The following is a 17,947-nucleotide window of genomic DNA, read 5'->3' on the forward strand; positions in this document are numbered from 1 at the left end:
ATATCTGGGGGAAAGCCTCTGTCCAGACCCCAAGTGGAAGGGATGTGCAAACTCAACGGGTGGCCCAGCTGGAGCTCAGCTTAGAGGCCGAGAGAACAGGAACCAGATCCAAGGCTGGGAAACTCCTCTTTGTCTGTACCGCACAGAATTGGGATCAGACTCCTATGGTACCACATTTCTATGCCATTGGCCACGGGAGAGGCCAGGTCAGAAACACATGAGGTAAAAGAGACTGACCAGGGATGGAAGTGGGATGCTAGGGATCACTAAGGGCATTTACCGAGTCTGTAATTCTGTAGGTTCTGGAAAGCTGGCAGATATCAGGGTCACCTACAGGGGACCTCCTCTCCTCCGCTAGGATGAGGCGACTCCTACACACCCCAGCAGCCTGTTCCAATGCTGGTGGCCTTGGCCTCCTCCTCTTTTTTTCCATTCAGGTTTGGCGGGAGTTCTCAGACCTGCCCAGTCCCACTTGGGCCCCTTTTCCCTAACCCATTTAGGCCATCTGGAAATTAGCTAGCTCCCTCTGCTCCAAATCTTTTGGATTTGGGGATAAGAAGGTAACTGGCAAAGCCTGGCGCTACCCTAGAAGGGCAGGACTACAGCAACAGAGCGGCGCAGGCAGAAAGTGGGGAAGGGTCTCCATGTCAGTGTGTGTCTGGGACCGGGCGGCAGGACACTTTCAAAGGCGAGCACGGGCAGCGCGGCGAGGCTTCGTGAGGGGAGCCGCTGCCAGCGGCAGCGGTGGCAAGTTTCTGTGGCTCAGCCTTTGAAGAGCCCGTCAGGGGCGGTGGGAAGCACGGTCCCCAGCCTCAGGTGTTCAAGCGAAAGTGAAGCCGAGGCGCAGAACCCGGATGGTGTCAGGTTAGCGAGCGGCGACCCAGCCAGCTTGCAAAAGGGCGGGTGCGTGGCGCCGATACGCGGGAAGCCCGCAAGGAGGCGCGCTAGAGGCACTTCCGCCAGGTTCTCCTTCCAGCAGTGCACGGCGGGCAAGATGGCGGCGCTCAGGGCTCTGCGCCGCCTGCGGGGCGCCGCGGCTCAGGTGCTGCGGCCCGGGGCTGGGGTCCGACTGCCGATTCAGCCCAGCAGGTGAGACCAAGGGCGGCGCCCGTTGCGCCGTCTCCAGGGCTGGGGTTTCTCGAGTCTGGGAGCTCCACGGGCCCTATGACCCCCTAGGAAAGAATGACCCGGGCCCGTGACCCCTCTCCCTGGCCTGCTCTCTCGGGTTCCAGGATCCAGCGGTACCTGTTCTGGAGGAAGGAGGAAAGATTGTTTCAACTCCATCTGCCAGGGCTGAAATCATGTGGAGGGAGACGCTGCCCCTCAGCATTAGCGATATGTCACCCACCCCCCATACGCCCGGCTGCTCCTACCAGCCCCATAAGGGGTGGGGCGCGACTGGTGAAAAGTCTCCTTAGACGCTGTGAAAGAAAAGGAAAACAACCCCGATGGACTTAAAGGAGGAACGTAAACCAAGAATCCCCGGGCCTCAGTGCATCCCTCTGGCCACACTTGAGCAGAGCCAAGGAGCGAGCATGCCGCACCCCCCTTTTCTTACTCTTCGGTTGACCTTGAATAAACGCCTTTCTTGGATTCGTATTCACTAAGATGGGAACCATGAATATGACCATAAATTAAAGGACCTGGGATCCCTATCTTTGCATGCATAGGGTTGTTGGGTGAAGTGATTCCGGGAATGTTATTAGTAAGAACGGAACTTCTAGAGTTCCAGTTTGTTCTGCCAGAGTTACACAGCTCTGTCACGGACTTGGCATTGATGAATCCCAGACACCCTTCCCAGGGCCCATGTGAAAGTGAATGGGAACAGAGGATCCAAGCACTGTTCAGGCCTTTTGTCTAGGATTTGTCATTACCTCCCCAGGGGTGCTCGGCAGTGGCAGCCAGATGTGGAATGGGCAGAGCAGTATGGGGGTGCTGTCATGTACCCCACCAAGGAAACAGCCCACTGGAAACCTCCCCCTTGGAATGGTGAGTGCCCAGGGTCACTGTCCCAACCTATACACTTCCCTGCCCTACCCTGATTTCTGAGTGCTGTTGAGCTGTCTGTCTGAGGCAAAATTTAGCCCCCAACTCTTTTTGCTTGCAATAGTCTACTTGCAACTCACCACATATGATAATAATGATAATAGGAGGTATTTATCAAGTAGAATATTCCAACGGAAAAGAAAGAGGAGATTCCAGACAACCCTTGAAGATCCCTACCATATTTATATATTTAGCTTCAGCTTTTTCCAGAGGTTTAATATATTTCGTGCTAAAGGAGTTTTTTCCCACTGGCACCCAAATGAAACCTTTCTAAATATGAAACTCCCCCCCACCCCGCCATAAAACTAGCCCTTCTTGTGATTTTTAATTTTGATCAATGACTCCCTCATTTTCCTAATCCCTTAGGATTGAAACTTTTCAGTCACCTTTGGCTCTTTTTTCTTTCTCCCCCCCATGTCTATTTTCAATATGTCACCAAACCATGCAGATTCTTTTGTAGTAATGTTTCACATCTGGTTATCTTGCCCTTTGTTGATTTGGTTTATTTTATATTAGACCTTGATTTTCTTGGGAATCTCTTTGATGGGTTCCTGCACTGATCTAGTTCCCCTTCAGCTGTCCTGTACAATTTCATCACCTTTATCTTCCCTAAACATTGTTTTATACTATGCCATTCATTCTTTTGCTCAAAAACCTTTAGAGGAACTTCCAGTTACCTTTCAGAAAACTTAACAGTAATAATAGCTGAGTGCTTATCATGTGCTGAGTGTTTTTTGTATGCATTATTTTACTTGCTGCTGCTAAGTTGCTTCAGTCGTGTCCGACTCTGTGCGACCCCAGAGACAGCAGCCCACCCGGCTCCGCCATCCCTGGGACTCTCCAGGCAAGAACACTGGAGTGGGTTGCCATTTCCTTCACCAATGCAAGAAAGCAAAAAGTGAAAGTGAAGTCACTCAGTTGTGTCCAACTCCTAGCGACCCCATGGACCACAGCCCACCAGGCTCCCCCGTCCATGGGATTTTCCAGGCAAGAGTACTGGAGTGGGGTGCCATTGCCTTCTCTGTTATTTTACTTAGTCACTACAATAACCCTATGAGAACCCCCAAAAGACAGCAAGGAAACGCACCCTATGAGAGTGATATTATCTCAGTTTTGAGGAAATCATGGTGTAGGGAAATTAAAAGGTGATCGAGGACACAGGTGGATTTGTACGTGGGTCTGTCTGACTCCAAAGCCCAGGGTGAAGAATTTGGGTTGCATAAGTAGAGTCTGGTTTCAGATCTCAACCCTCCATTTACTAGTGAATGAAGTACCTACTTTCATAGCATTATTGTAAGGATTAAAAGATGCTAGTAACATAAACCACTCAGTGTAGTGATTGGCTTGTGCTCAGGCCTCCCTAAGCGTTTCTAATAATCCTGATAATTGAACCATATCCCCCACTGCCTGCCAACACTAATCTTCTGCCGCTTGGTAGATAAGAATTCCACAGATACTTACTTCCTTGTTTCTAAGATTTGACATATGTTCATTCCATAGCCTAGGATGCCTCTTCTCTCTTCCTATCTGTATCATTCCCTGTATTTAAGAAGCAGCCTATATCTTGCCTCCACTAAGTCATCACAGACTTCTTTCCTTTCTTTAAATACTTAGCTAAACAAATTACCGGAGAAGGCAGTGGCAACCCATTCCAGTACTCTTGCCTGGGAAATCCCATGGACGGAGGAGTCTAGTGGGCTACAGTCCATGGGGTCGTGAGGAGTCAGACATGACTGAGCGACTTCACTTTCACTTTTCACTTTTATGCATTTGAGAATGAAATGGCAACCCACTCCAGTGTACTTGCCTGGAGAATCTCAGGGACGAGGGAGCCTGGTGGGCTGCCGTCTGTGGGGTCACACAGAGTCAGACACAACTGATGCAACTTAGCAGCAGCAGCAGCAGCAGCAAGCAACTTACTTGGCAACTTGTAAATTTGACCTGTGTTACTAGTTTCTCATATGTACTTATTTCCCAAACTAAATAGTAAGCCTCTTGAGGGTACAAGCTGTCAATTAGTAGTGGTAAAAATGAAGTATTGCTCTTGCTCTTGCTAAGTCACTTAAGTCGTGTCCGACTCTGTGTGACCCCACAGACGGCAGCCCATCAGGTTCCCCCATTCCTGGGATTCTCCAAGCAAGAACACTGGAGTGGGTTGCCATTTCCTTCTCCAATGCATGAAAGTGAGAAGTGAAAGTGAGGTTGCTCAGTCGTGTCCGACTCTTAGCGACCCCATGGACTGCAGCCCACCAGGCTTATCCATCCATGGGATTTTCCAGGCAAGAGTACTGGAGTGGGGTGCCATTGCCTTCTCCATAGTGACCCCATGGATTGCAGCCTAACAGGCTGCTCTGTCCATGGGATTTTCCAAGCAAGAGTACTGGAGTGGGGTGCCATATACATTTCCCAGTTAGTTGGACATTCAGCATACAGCTGGAGAGCAGTGTATCTTAATGGTTAAGAGTGTGGAGTCTGAAGCTGCCCAGGCTGAGTTAAATCCTGACTCTGCCACTTACTGACTCGGGGGAATTCATTTATCCTTTCTGGCCTCAGTTTCTTCAGTAAGATAGTTACTAATAAGGTTGTTGAAATGATTAAATTAATTAAAATAAATAAAATGCTTAGAGTAGTGCCTGGCATATTATAGGGACTGTATAAATGTTATCTATCATTTTTTTTTTAAGGTATTCTGAGAGATGTGGAAAGAGTGAGGTTCATGGTCCCTCTCCCTCTCATCAGAAAGCTTAGGTCTCCTTCCCTTTTCCCCAGCTGATGGTGTTCTTCTTGGTTATGTTAAAGATTGGGAAATTAGCAGGATGTGGAATGGTGAGATGGAAAGTATACAGGGAGATGCGTTTCCTTGCTGTCTTGGGGGTTCTCAAAGGAATCACCATTTGGCTCAACTGTTTCCCACTTCTCAGATGTGGACCCTCCAAAGGACACACTGGTGTCGAACCTGACCCTGAACTTTGGGCCCCAGCACCCAGCAGCCCACGGAGTCCTGCGGCTAGTGATGGAGCTGAGTGGGGAGATGGTGCGGAAGTGCGACCCCCACATCGGGCTGCTGCACCGGGGCACTGAGAAGCTCATTGAATACAAGACCTATCTGCAGGTGTGTGGGGCGAGCGGGGCCTGCTGACAGGACTGGGCATGCTTTAACCTGGGGCTTTGCCGGTTTGCTGGCCCAGAAGCCCAGAGAAGGAGGGTGTTGTGGGGGTTGGGAGGGAACCCTGTTTAGGTTATCAGGACAGTTTCGGTTGGGAGGATGGAGAGATGTGACAGGGGATGCTGGGCTTGAATCATCTGGATTTGGTTTACCCAACAGAAAGGCTTTGGAGCCAGAGCTACACTCCTAACTCTTCTCTGGCTGACTTTTGGCTGGCCCCTTTACCTTTACTCCAGTGCCTCAGTTTCCCTGCCCTCATATCATGCTAGTACGTCAGAGCTGGCGTCCCTGGGGTCAGGGAAAGAGGAGAGCGACGTCAGCTCCCCAGGACTAACAGCTGATTCTTGTATCTTCCAGCTTTCTAAGTTTGTTTTCGAAATACTCAGTGAGTCAGAGTGACCGGGAGGGAGTTTGTGAGAGTTTGCTGTTTTTGGAGAACTCTGTGACCCAAATAGTGAGGGTCAGATTTGAAGAAACTGGATCCTGGGATAGGAATCTGAAGTTTTTCTTCTTACTGTCACGAAGAAAGCTCTTGATAACAGGATGATGGAGTTAGGATTTAGAACCAGCTGACTAGAATGTGATTCTCCCAAAGAGTCCCGGCAATGATGGTTTCTGGTCCTCTGGTAACTGTCCACAGAGTTAACCCCTGTAGCTTTATCCCACGTCACAGTGACATCAGGGCAAGAACTGGCTGTTCCAAAGAGAGGCGCCTTAGCTCCTCCTCCTTCCTGGAAACTGAAGTAAACAGCTGGGACTTAGCTTTCTTGGTATTGTGCGGATGAGTCCTTTCTGTCTCTTTCCATCCTTGCTCTTCCTTAACTTCCTCCTAAGATTACCTTTCCCCATCAGTATCTTGGATAGACTGTTCTTGGACAGAGGTGTCGCCTGGCCCGGAAGACAAGCTTGGCAGGGGTGTGCTGCAGCCAGCTCATACTGGCTCGCAGGAACAGATTGTTAAATTTTCAGTTCTGTGGGCCAGTTGTTAAACACAGCTATCATTAAAAATTAAATTATGCTAGCTTGCAGGTTAAGATACTAAAAATCAAGGTAAGAAGTATGACAGTCCCCGATTCTGTTACTTTGCTGCATTCCTCTGTGCCATGCTCTCTGGGCGTTTGCTTTTGTGGCATCTGTGTAGTGGCAGTACTGCGTGGTGGTGTGGTACCCTGCCCAGTGCTGTCTGTTCAGTTACGTAGCGTTGGTAGTCAAAAATGGGACCTTGTAGGAGGATTTTTACTGTGGAAATTGGCAAACCCGACAGATCAGGGTCCCCCCCCCCACCCCCTCCACCGCTTCTGAGATCGGGAAGACTTATATAGCACTGACCTCTGATGCCCACTGAGAGCAATGCTTCTAGCAGCCAGACTCAGGGTTCCTCGGCCTGTTAGATGTGACCCAGATTTCTCCCTCTTCCTAGGCCCTTCCATACTTTGACCGGCTGGACTATGTATCCATGATGTGTAATGAACAGGCCTACTCACTGGCCGTGGAGAAGCTGCTCAACATCCAGCCTCCTCCTCGTGCACAATGGATCCGAGGTGTGCCCCAGCCCCTTCTTCCCGTGGCCCACTGTGAGGATCGCATAGAGCCCGCCCCCCGTCTCAGGAGCACTGAGCCCAGAACTGTTCTGTCAGCCTGGATCCCTGGCTCCTGTATCCATCTCTTCCTGTCTTCACCTTTCTGCAGTGCTATTTGGAGAAATCACTCGACTTTTGAACCACATCATGGCTGTGACCACACATGCCCTGGACATTGGGGCTATGACCCCTTTCTTCTGGATGTTTGAAGAAAGGGAGAAGGTATGAGGAGGCGGAAAGGATGGGAAAAGGGGAGGAGGAGGTACCTGAGATGGAGCAGGAATGAAGGATGTGAGAATAAAAGGAACGCGAACATTTATGGGGAGAAGGTGTATTTAATCTGGGTTTTATATATATATGTATTTTAAGTTTTTGTTATGTATTTTTATTTATTTAGCTGCATGGGGTCTTAGTTGTGGCATGGGACTAGTTCCCTGACGAGGAATCGAACCCAGGTCCCCTGCCTTGGGAGCACAGAATCTTAGCCACTTTTTCACCAGGGAATCCCCTGGGTTATATTTTTAAGGAGCTTTGTGTTGTGAAGTGTTGGTTGGGCCCCAGAAGGCTGGAGGTGGGGGAATAAACCACCATGGTGTTGGACTTAGGGACCCAGGACTTTGTCACTAACTCAGTGTGTCCCGTCAAGATGTTCGAGTTCTACGAGCGCGTGTCTGGGGCTCGGATGCATGCTGCTTACGTCCGGCCAGGAGGTGTGCACCAGGTGAGCCGGTTCCCCTGCCGGCCTCAAGGGCCAGCCCTTGCTTGTATCCTCCGTGGCCACTGGGGGGCAGCACTTCGGATGGAAGCGCCAACCCTATGCCTCTGAGGCAGAGCTGGCTCTCCCTAGCAGAGCCTAGTACTCATTGTTGATCCTCCGTTTGTTTTCTAGGACCTACCCCTTGGGCTTATGGATGACATTTATGAGTTTTCTAAGAACTTTTCTCTTCGGATTGACGAGCTGGAGGAGGTAAGTTACGAGTCAGTGGGAAGAATCCCTTTTCCCCCCAGGAAGGGTTCGTGGGGTTTTAGTCCCCAGTTGTAAAGAAATACAGAGATATCTGAGGAGTGTCTTGAATAGTGTTCATACAGCAGTTTTCTTGATCAACAGATGCTGACCAACAATAGGATCTGGCGAAATCGGACAGTCGACATTGGGATTGTAACAGCAGAAGACGCACTGAACTATGGTTTTAGGTGGGAGGAATAAGGCTTCTCTCTTTAGGGGTGGGTGGGTTCCAGATTAATATCTTGGCTTCAGCTGTGGCACCTTCCTTGCCAGGCTGACTTTCTATCCCATGCCCAGAGTGTGCGGGCGGGAGAGGGGAGCCTGAGGAAGAGAGCATGCCTCCTTTCTTGGTCTGTGGACAGTGGCCCTTGACTCTTTTGCACTCTCTGCAGTGGGGTGATGCTCCGGGGCTCGGGTATCCAGTGGGACCTGCGGAAGACCCAGCCCTACGATGTCTACGACCAGGTGGAGTTTGATGTGCCTATTGGCTCTCGAGGGGACTGCTATGATAGGTAAGGCCCAAATCCTTTCTTAGCCCATTGTCCCCCTGGTTTTTTCCCTGTCTAAAACCTTTCTCTTAGCTACTTTCTTTTTTCTCATACTTTATAGTATCTATTAGAACACCTGTGTGTATTAAATTAGGTTGCTTTTTAAAGTACTTTCACATATGTGGCATCTTATTTTACCCTTACATTCTCCTTATGTCTTGGATAGAACTAGTTTTGGCCGCATCTTATAGCTGAAAAAGCTGAAGCATAAAAGTTAGAGATTAGCCTGGGACTGTTCTGTCAGTAATGCTTGAGACTAGAAGCCTCCTGATACAGTGCTCTTTCCACTAGATTCCAAGCTTCAAATTCCACTGCTCTTTACTGACCCCAAGAAGAGTTTGCTACTGTTTTCCTTTTGAGTCAATTTGACTCTCACCTCCAAAAAAATGTTTAATAAGAGAGTAGCTAAAGAGGGAAATACTACAGGACATAGCCTGAGAAAACTAGGAGAGGATTTGGGAAAGGGCCCAGTGCTGAAATCAGAAGACTAGGTTTTATATAGGTGCCCAGGCCAAGCAGAGATGCCGTACTAGGGGAGTGAAGAAAGTTACCTGCACTGTTCGGTTCAGCCCAGCGCATTCTCCCAGCCTCACATCCAATCCTCTGGCTGCTTGTCTCTTGTTCTTAGTCCGTCTCATCTCCTTCAGATACCTGTGTCGGGTGGAGGAGATGCGCCAGTCCATTCGAATCATCTCACAGTGTCTGAACAAGATGCCTCCTGGGGAGATCAAGGTTGATGATGCCAAAGTGTCTCCACCAAAACGAGCAGAAATGAAGGTTGGCTCGTTGTTATTCAGTTGCCCAGTTGTGTCCAACTCTTCGTGACCCCACAGGCTGCAGCACACCAGCCTCCCTGTCCCTCATCATCTTCCAAAGTTTGCCCAAGTTGGCTACAGGGATAGAAAAAAGCGGGGGTGATGAGGGGCAGTGACTGGGGAGGAGTGTCTTTGGATTAAATCCTACTTTTCAGTTTTCCTTTTTCAAAGAATTCTCTGTGTAAGATTGTTAACCTCCAATACTCTCCTCTCTTCTTTCTGTATCTTCTCTGCTCACTGACTTACATGGGGGATTTTAGACTCCCTGGGGATAGAGATTATGTTCTGTGTGTGCAAAGGCCTGCCATACAGTTTGGATCCGGCTTACTGATGCGGCCTTGTTCCTTTCTCCAGACGTCTATGGAGTCACTGATCCATCACTTTAAGCTGTACACTGAGGGCTACCAAGTTCCCCCAGGAGCCACATACACAGCCATCGAGGCACCCAAGGTGAGGCGGGCAGGGGGAGAGACTGTGTGCAGTGGGCGACTGGAGACAGATGTGCAATTAAACTCTCGTTCATCAGTGAAAGAGAGGACATGAGGGTGAATAGAAAGGATTTTGCTGGCAGAGAAAAGTGTTCTTCCCGTTAATGAAGGCAGGCAACCTTCTTCGGACAGGGAGAGTTTGGCGTGTACCTGGTGTCTGATGGTAGCAGCCGCCCTTACCGATGCAAGATCAAGGCTCCTGGTTTTGCTCACCTGGTAAGAGCCAGCCTCAGTGATTCTAACTCTTCATACGTGAATCCAGTAATGGTTGAGATCTTTATGAACTTTCATTCCTTCTCCTCCACCTTGCTTCTCTTGCCTAATACTTGCTGTCTTAATCTCTCCAGGCTGGTCTGGACAAGATGTCTAAGGGACACATGTTGGCGGACGTCGTTGCCATCATAGGTACAAGGCCTGTTGTGTAGTGGAGGGGTTCTAGTCAAGGGGCTTTGGAACTCTGATGGGAACAGAAACCAAACACCTCTCTTTAATAGACTGCAGGCATAGACTCAGATCCTCAGTCTCCTGGGCACTGTAGGGACTGCTAGATCCTTGGTAACATCACTTTTTTTTCTCCTTGCCCTGACCTCCTAGGTACCCAAGATATTGTGTTTGGAGAAGTAGACCGGTGAGCGGGGGAACAGCGTCGGATCTCCCTGCCCTCTGTGCAGCCTCTCCATCGTTGCAAATGGGCCTGTGCGTGCGTGCGTGTGTGTGTACACGTCCATGAATGCTTAGCTGTCAGGCTTTCTGTGCATGTACTAGAAAAGGAGAAATCACAATAAATTAGCCACGTCTGGCCCCACACCCAAATTTCTGGTTTGTCTTTCCCAGTGTCTTACCGTCTTTCACTTTAAAGAGAAACTTAGGGCGTTTGTCAACCATCTACTTCTCTGTTAGACTCAGTCCTTGGCAGTTTTTCCTGTTCATCTCCACCCCCGTTTCTGACTCTTGTTCCACTTCTCCATTCCCCGTTTCCTCTTTTCCCCTCACTTGCCCCCCCTTGCCCAAACCTTGCTGCCCATACTAATTGATAAACTCCTCAAGTCAAGCCTGGGTACAGAGTTCCAGATGGGAGAGAAGGGTTATCATGGGGTCTTAGAGAATCTTGAGGGGCAGTTTATCACCATTCTGTCTCTGGACAGGGCTGGAGTGAGAAGATGGGTTTAGATAGCCTTTCTTAGATAGCCTTTCCCAAGCACAGGCTTCTCCTCTTTCCATGGTGACAGGGGCTTGGTCACTGAAGGACGGAGGCACGAGAGTTCAGATCTCCTAGCTCCCTTCCTTAGTTGGCCCTTCCGGGAGCTGCTCGTTTTCTCTTGCAGGAAGGGGAAGGGGCCAGAGCTCGGAGGAAGGCGTGGCAGGAAGGGGGGAACTCTGTGGTCAGGGAGCTGCTCACAGCACAGCTGCGCAGTGCCGGCAGAGCGTCAGATCCCCAGCTCTCAGCCCCTCAGCCCCTGGCCAGGATGATCCCAGCAGTGCTCCTGCTCTTACTCCTTTTGGTTGAACAAGCAGGTGAGAGGGTTTGATGAGGGACGGGGAGCTGGGCTCCAGGGTGGGAACCGAGGGCATGTGTCTGAGGGACAAGGCGGGAACAGACGGAGGGAGGCTGGCATGGGGCAGGTGGACACAGAGACCCTGAGGCTAGTCCCATCCCGTCCCCATCAGGGCACAGGAATTGTTCGCTCTTGTCCCCTTCTTATTTTTTCAGGGCTAATACACCATAAGGCTTCAGTTTGGCAGAGGAGTGGTTCTATGACGTGAAAAGCTGGTCCAGGGGAAAGCTTCCATTTCCCATGATGAGCGTTTTCTGTGGGGTGCATTTGGTCTTGTCCATTGGGAACTGATCTCTAGCTGGTTAAATAACAATTATAAAGCCCCCTTTAGGAAGGCAGGGGGCTGTCCTTGTGTTTAGGGGTGAGGCATGGATAGTTAAACACAATTGCTGCCTCTAAGGGGTTTTCAGTAAGGCACAGCTGAAATGAGGGCAGGCAGCACACGATGCTCAGGTCTACAGAGCTGGGAGCATCAGCTGAGAAATACTGAGGCAGAAAAGGAAGGTCTCTGTAGTTCTGAGGTTCCATCATTCTCTGACCTCTTCTTGCTCTCTTGGAGTTGTCTGTTTTTTTAAGACAGGATGGTCACAGCTGGGGTTCGGGGAGGAAGAGGTTAGTGAAACTTAAAGGGAAGTGGGGAAATTAAAAAAGATGGAGTGGGATGGACTTCCACCAGCCCAGCTGTGAAGGTGGAGGGAAGGTCTAAGTGAGGGACCAGTCCGCTGCCATAAGATGAGGCAGTAGGGCCACTGAGGCATAAAAGAGAGGGCGCAAGCTTTAAAAGTGGAAAACCTGGGTTTGAATTCAAGTTCTGTCACTTAACTCTGTGGCCCTGAAGAATTACTTTCCTTGGCCTCGGTTTCGTCATCTACAAAATGGCGATGATGTTTCCGTCGAGGGGTAGTTTTGAGATTTATGCAACACTGTGTGTGAAAGAATGTCACACCATAAAGCGCACTTAACCGGCATATCACATGCTCACGAGCTCTTCTGATAGGGGTCGGAGCTGATAGAGGCTGGAGCTCAGACGTTATTTGATTTTTTTCATTGCACAAAACTTCCTCTCTCGGTGGCCGAGAGTGAGTAACAGGGCAGAGTACCCGGAGCCGGAATCCATACTGCTCGTAGTCGTCCCCTTGAGCCTGGGCCGAGACGCTCACTCAACCTTGTGTGTAGAGCCGTCGGTATCCATAAGGCCAAGGAAAGCAGGCACCTTGTTTTTATGTATTTAAGTGTCTCAGGATGAGGGTGGCGAGGGGGGAAAGCAGTGTGGCTGAGGCTAGATGACCAATAATAGAGTGATTGCCTTCCCTCCCTTCCTCAGCTCACATCCTTCCTGTCCAGCCCTCAGCCACAGGTCACAGGACTTAGCAAAGACACCCCTGTGGTTTCTTTGCTGAAATTTGTCACTGCCTCCCCTCACTTTACCCCTCTGGGCTGAGGTTTTCAGCCCAGTGAACACAAATGGGTCCCTTGAGGGCTATGAAGTGCTCAGTGGTGCCTGAGGAACCCACAGTGCTAAAAAGTTGGTTGGGGGCTAAAAGGGGAAGGCTCTCAACTCTCAGAGACTATAAGTTGCATCACAATGAACCCCTTCACACTCCTGTCCTACCCCTACCCTAGGGTGAGGGAGAAAACTGAGAGGTAAGAGAAACAGGAATCCAGAGAGGAAGATGAAGTTGCTTCCCCTGGAGGGTGCTCCTTCAGGCCCCGTCCGACCTCCCAGAGCCCTTCCCTTCTCTCCTCTGAGCACCAGATCTCCCCCGCTGCCCCTGACCTGATGCGTGCACTCTCTGCCTTCAGCGGCCCTGGGAGAGCCTCAGCTCTGCTATATCCTGGATGCCATCCTGTTTCTGTATGGCATTGTCCTCACCCTGCTCTACTGCCGACTCAAGGTAAGGCAGGGGCAGGGTGGGCTGAGGGCTGAAAGGAGAAGTGGGAGGTTGGTGGCAGCATGGCTTCAAGGCAAGGGGGAAAGGGGGTTTGAAGTTCCCCCATGAACTCTGGAGGGGGAGCTGGGCCAACTAACTTCACCTTTGCTAATGACTTTCCTCCAGTTGCAGGTGCGAAAGGCAGCTACAGCCAGTGAGGTATGAACCCACCCTCAAAGGGGTGTCAACAATTTTTCAGACTCAGCCCTTCTAGGGTTTTAGCCTTGGGGTCTGTGGTCTCTGGGGCGGGGCATGGGACTCAGGTGCTGATCTGTTTAGCTTCAGAGACCCCCTCCCACCTCATCCTACCTACCCTGCCAGCTAGCCAAGTCACAAGTAAAATATTCAGCAGGCAACGAGGAAGAGTCAAGTGTAGACTGACAATGAGTACATGAGAGAGTTGAATGTTGTGTATGTATGTGTGTTGGTAGTGTTATGGGCAAATGTGCGTTCATGCCCCAGAGTGGCCTGAGGGAACCAGTCACCTCTGGCCAAATACCTCCCTGGGAGAGCAAGATGTTGAGGGGTCCTGTGGGACATGTTGGTCTCTAATGCTTTGCCCCTTTTGCCTCTACAGAAATCAGATGGCATTTACACGGTAAGTGAACCTGCCTCCCCCCACCACCTGGACTCCCTGTCCAGGAAGTCAGCAGAAGAGGGTGGGCTTTTGAGTGACCTTTGGAAGGGGTGGAGCCTGCGGGGGTGGCTAGGAAGCCCAGTGATGGGCTCAAGCTCCTGACTGTCCTTTGACCTCTATCTCCAGGGCCTGAGCACCCGGACCCAGGAGACTTATGAGACCCTGAAGCATGAGAAACCACCACAATAGCTTTAGAACAGATGCCCTTTGTCACTTCCTTCAAACGCTGTCCTCCCAGCCCTTGTGGTTGGCATCACATACGCCTCCCCACCATAAATGCCAGTTGACCCTACCCCTGTAATGACCTTCTGCCCCTCATTAATAATCACCAGTGATTCCTCCTCGTCAAAGACCTCAGATGCTCTTCACTGATGTCTATATTCTAGTCTCACCCCTCTGTGCCACCCTTCCCCTCTCCCCCACCCCCAGGTCCTACTAAACAGTGGGAAGGGACTAACATCAATAAAGACACCATAGACTGGACTCCATTCATTCATTCATTTAAGATTTATTCAGCCTCTACTAGCCTAGGCTGGATACTGAAGATACCATTTCGAGTAAGGCAAACTCGGTTCCTGACCTGCCAGAGCTCGTAGTCTAATAGACTTCAGGGTTGTTTTACTTGATTGAGGGATGAATGCTGACTGTGACTGGGGGAATGAAGAAACTCCTGACCCCCAGGTTCTCTAACATGGAGCTGGAGCAAGAGTAGTGTGTTGGGAGTCTAGGCACATTCAGAACAGTCAAACCCAAGAAATGACTTTCTCACCCAGCATGGCCCTCCGTGCCTGACAACGGGAACAAGGTTGGATTGCAGGCAAGCCTGGCTGTCCAACCCCCGATAGTCACCAATCCAGATCAGAGTGGGCTACAGGGAGCAGGGTAAGCACATCTCATAATACACATGCATATGGGCATTAGCAGAGCTGGAAAGCCAAACGTGCAGAAGGGATGGTGTGACAAACGCGTGTGAGACTCCCAATGGAGGGTTTAATGGAAGATGTTTTCTGTGGATTCTGGGGTAAGACGGACCTCAGGGGGCCAGGTTGGAGGTGAAGGAGGGTAAGGCAAAGGGGAGGGCTTCCTAGGTGGCACGGTGGTAAAGAATCCACCTGCTAAAGCAGGAGGCACAGGGATCTGGATTTGATCTCTGGCCCAGGAAGATGCCTTGGGGGAGGAGATGACAACGCACTCAAGTGTTCTTGCCCGAAAAATCCCATGGACAGAGGAGCCTGGAAGGCTACAGTTCAAGGGGTCACAGAGTTGGACACAACTGAGCATGTGAGCAAATAAGGCAAAAGGGAACAAGTCGGGTCCGGGTAGGAGGCCAGCTCCTCTGAGGGCACGGATGGGTGCTGAAGGGGTGCCCCTTGTCAGTGCCGGTCCTGTTTCTAGGCAGGACTCTGTGGCAGTATCTGAGTCCCATCTGATGTCAGCCCTACCTCTGATCCCGCAGGCCTGTGCAAATGGGTCCAGGTCTCCAGGCTTACCCCCATCTCCCCCTACCTCCACCCCGTGCTGGGCAGCACTTTGCACTGCATGGTGACTGACACTTTTCAGTGTTTCCAGCTTGTACCATTTGATCCACTCTTTAGCCCTGTGAGGAAATTCAAGCTCTTTGAAGTTAATTAACCTGTCCAAGGTCATCTTGCAAGTGAGGGACAGATCTCTGTCCCTGCATGTTTTACCACATGTTGGGGGGTGGGGGGGAAACGATACTGAGAAAGAAAGGGGAAGAAAGTAATTTTGGGTGGTAAGGGCTAGAAGGCCAGATTGAAGAGGTTGATTAATATACAGAAGAGGGGGACAGGGATAGAGTGGGAGTTTGGGATGGAGATATGCACACTGCTATATTTAAAATAGATAACCAACAAGGACCTACTGTACAGTACAGAGAACTCTGTTCAATCTCTATCATAACCTCAGTGGGAAAAGAATTTGGAAAAGAACAGATACATGAAATATGTATAACACAATTACCCTGCTATGTGCTTGAAACACCACATTGTTAATCAACTATACTCCAATATAAAATAAAAGTCTTAAAAAGTATATAGAAGAAATTGGAGCCATTTCTGATGTCTTGGGAAAGGTGGTTTCAGATGAGATATGAAGAATGAGTTAGGGTAGGGAAGTAAATATTTTAAAGATAAACTTTTATTGGAAATGCCCATTTTCCCATTTGGGGATTGTGAATCTCCTGCATCAGTCCAGCCTGACTTCCATTCCATTTTGATTTAAGCCAGGTTATCTCAGCTACCAGAATTTCTCAAGTCCTACATGTCCACCAAGTTGGAGAACTGGCAGGCCTTTAACTGGTTATCACGTCTGCTAGCTCTAGGCTCTAAGATAGCCACGAGAACTTAGGCCAGTTCTATGAACAGCACCCAGATAATGGTAAGGGAGGGGCTTTCCTGGTGGCTCAGACAGTAAAGAATCTGCAGTGCAGGAGATCTGGGTTTGGAGAAGGGAAAGGCTACCCACTCTAGTATTCTTGCCTGGAGAACCCTATGAACAGAGGAGCCTGGTGGGCTACAGTCCATGGGGTCACAAACAGTTGAACATGACTGAGTGATTAACACTTTCACTTTCAATAGTGGGGGAGATACTTGGAATGAGTGTTCTGCAGACAGGGGTCTAAGTGAGAGGTTTTAAATGGAAGGATTAGAGCACCTCTAGGGAAAGCTTCCCTGGTGGCTCAGCTGGTAAAGAATCTGCCTGTAATGCAGAAGACCTTGGTTCCAATCCCTGGGTAGAGAAGATCCCCTGGAGAAGAAAATGGCTACCCACTCCAGTATTCTGGCCTGGAGAATTAAAGATTTGCACACGACTGAGGGACTTTCACTTTCTTTTCAGGGGAGAAGCACAGTGTCCCCTGGCTCAGAATGGAGGGGAGGGGCCTTGGGTGACACCTCTGGGCTCATTTGGGGAAGCTTTCTCCTCTTCATAGTGTGGTAGAGGAAATTCTGAGGGGTGCTTTCATTTCCCATGACCTCTAGGAGTCTAGGGATTCAGATAATGAATCTTTCGCGCCTTTCAAGGTACCATGTCCAAGGCAAAGTCTCTATGTCGTTCCCAGGCCTGTGAAAAGATTCCTTGGGTTTGGAGAAGAGTCACCAGCACCTCCCAGCCTGTCATTTCCACCACTGGTCTCGTCAACCCTTTCTCCACCCCTTCACACCAAAATCCCTTTCCTGTTAGAAGCAGATTTCTCTTTGTTCTTAGTCCTACTCTTCCCCCGCGACCCTTATTTCTCCTGGTTCCCCAAACACAGCAGGCTCACAACTTAACTCCTGCAAAGTTTATTGTAGAAAACAAGGAGTGGGCAGGGAGAGGCACCTCAGGCCTGGCCAGTGGGTGTGCCAGGGGTGAGCGAGGGGTGGGAGGCCCGTATCTGCACACCTCAGCGGGTGGCAGGCTGCTTTTTGGGGTCTATAAAACTGCTCAAGAAGTTAAGCAGGTCAGTCCCAGCCTTCTTGAAGAAGGGCGTCAGTTCCTCCTGCGTCTTCTCAAAGTAGGCCCTGGCAACGTGAGGGGTTAGAAGTGAGGGCGAGGGACGGGTATTGGCCTTCTTGTGGTGGGAGGTGAGACCCGAGGCCCCAAACCCTAGTGCCTGGTCTGTCCTGGCAGACAGACAGGAGGGGAGACAAGCTCTCAACCGGGCAGAGGAACAGACCATAGAGAGAGAAATTCGAAGCCCAGTTCCTGCTGCCCCTCCCTGTTGAAGAGGTCTGAGGGATGTGTAGGATGATAATGGCATTTCCTCTACAATTAAACCTCATCCTCCCTAGCCCCCCACCCCTGAGCTCAGTGCTCTGTGGGATCTCCCAACTTCCCCTCTTGCTCTCCACAGCCCCCTGGTCACTGAACTCCCTTTGCTGAGACTTACTTGGCTTGGGTTTGAAGCTCTGAGCCCTTGGCCTTCTCCACAAGGTCCTTGCCATAGTCGGCCACAGTCTGGAAGTACTGAGAGACCAGGCTCTGCAGATTCGGCTCCTCGGCCTGTCTCCGAACCAGAGCCCCTGTACATACACAGAAACACACACACGCTCTCTCAGTTGAGTCCCCAACAACGAGTCCCACATCTCTGCCAGGATTCAGCCTCAGCTCTCAGCCCTCTCCCTGAACAGGTGTCCAACTCCAGGTCTTTGGATGGGTTTTCTGGGCTTTAGAG

General features: G+C 50.3%; 3 protein-coding genes across 3 annotated transcripts in view; 2 read left to right on the forward strand and 1 right to left on the reverse strand.

Annotated features, from left to right (window-relative positions):
- Window positions 1–958: 958 nt before the first annotated feature.
- NDUFS2 (NADH dehydrogenase (ubiquinone) Fe-S protein 2, 49kDa (NADH-coenzyme Q reductase)) lies at window positions 959–10,462 on the forward strand. Its single transcript, XM_010833684.1, has 14 exons — window positions 959–1,089; window positions 1,883–1,989; window positions 4,968–5,158; window positions 6,633–6,753; window positions 6,902–7,014; window positions 7,439–7,513; window positions 7,682–7,759; window positions 7,901–7,986; window positions 8,191–8,310; window positions 8,994–9,123; window positions 9,516–9,611; window positions 9,782–9,865; window positions 9,997–10,054; window positions 10,244–10,462. Exons 1-14 carry the CDS (start codon window positions 995–997, stop codon window positions 10,279–10,281), a joined length of 1,392 nt encoding a protein of 463 aa, XP_010831986.1. The 5' UTR covers window positions 959–994; the 3' UTR covers window positions 10,282–10,462.
- A 516-nt stretch (window positions 10,463–10,978) lies between these two features.
- Window positions 10,979–14,256, forward strand: FCER1G (Fc fragment of IgE, high affinity I, receptor for; gamma polypeptide). Its single transcript, XM_010833685.1, has 5 exons — window positions 10,979–11,164; window positions 13,009–13,100; window positions 13,263–13,295; window positions 13,714–13,734; window positions 13,900–14,256. Exons 1-5 carry the CDS (start codon window positions 11,116–11,118, stop codon window positions 13,960–13,962), a joined length of 258 nt encoding a protein of 85 aa, XP_010831987.1. The 5' UTR covers window positions 10,979–11,115; the 3' UTR covers window positions 13,963–14,256.
- A 2,803-nt stretch (window positions 14,257–17,059) lies between these two features.
- APOA2 (apolipoprotein A-II) overlaps window positions 17,060–17,947 on the reverse strand; it is a 1,426-nt gene continuing 538 nt past the window's right edge. The window contains exons 3-4 of the mRNA XM_010833686.1: window positions 17,663–17,795; window positions 17,060–17,294 (exon numbers count right to left, since the gene is read on the reverse strand). Of these exons, the coding sequence (XP_010831988.1) occupies window positions 17,177–17,294; window positions 17,663–17,795 (251 nt within the window). The 3' untranslated portion in view covers window positions 17,060–17,176. The remainder of the gene's footprint in view (window positions 17,295–17,662; window positions 17,796–17,947) is intronic.

The sequence above is a fragment of the Bison bison genome, unplaced genomic scaffold (assembly GCF_000754665.1).
Source record: "Bison bison bison isolate TAMUID 2011002044 unplaced genomic scaffold, Bison_UMD1.0 scf7180017863823, whole genome shotgun sequence".
Taxonomy (NCBI): domain Eukaryota; kingdom Metazoa; phylum Chordata; class Mammalia; order Artiodactyla; family Bovidae; genus Bison; species Bison bison.

What these genes read in the sequence shown, in the direction of transcription:
- NDUFS2 (XM_010833684.1), top strand. Translation starts at nt 995, where the DNA reads ATGGCGGCGCTCAGGGCTCTGCGCCGCCTGCGGGGCGCCGCGGCTCAG. An exon ending in GAAACCTCCCCCTTGGAATG is followed by an intron (nt 1,990 to 4,967) that starts GTGAGTGCCCAG and finishes CCCACTTCTCAG; the next exon opens with ATGTGGACCCTCCAAAGGAC. An exon ending in TCGTGCACAATGGATCCGAG is followed by an intron (nt 6,754 to 6,901) that starts GTGTGCCCCAGC and finishes ACCTTTCTGCAG; the next exon opens with TGCTATTTGGAGAAATCACT.
- FCER1G (XM_010833685.1), top strand. Translation starts at nt 11,116, where the DNA reads ATGATCCCAGCAGTGCTCCTGCTCTTACTCCTTTTGGTTGAACAAGCA. An exon ending in AGGCAGCTACAGCCAGTGAG is followed by an intron (nt 13,296 to 13,713) that starts GTATGAACCCAC and finishes TTGCCTCTACAG; the next exon opens with AAATCAGATGGCATTTACAC. An exon ending in AATCAGATGGCATTTACACG is followed by an intron (nt 13,735 to 13,899) that starts GTAAGTGAACCT and finishes CTCTATCTCCAG; the next exon opens with GGCCTGAGCACCCGGACCCA.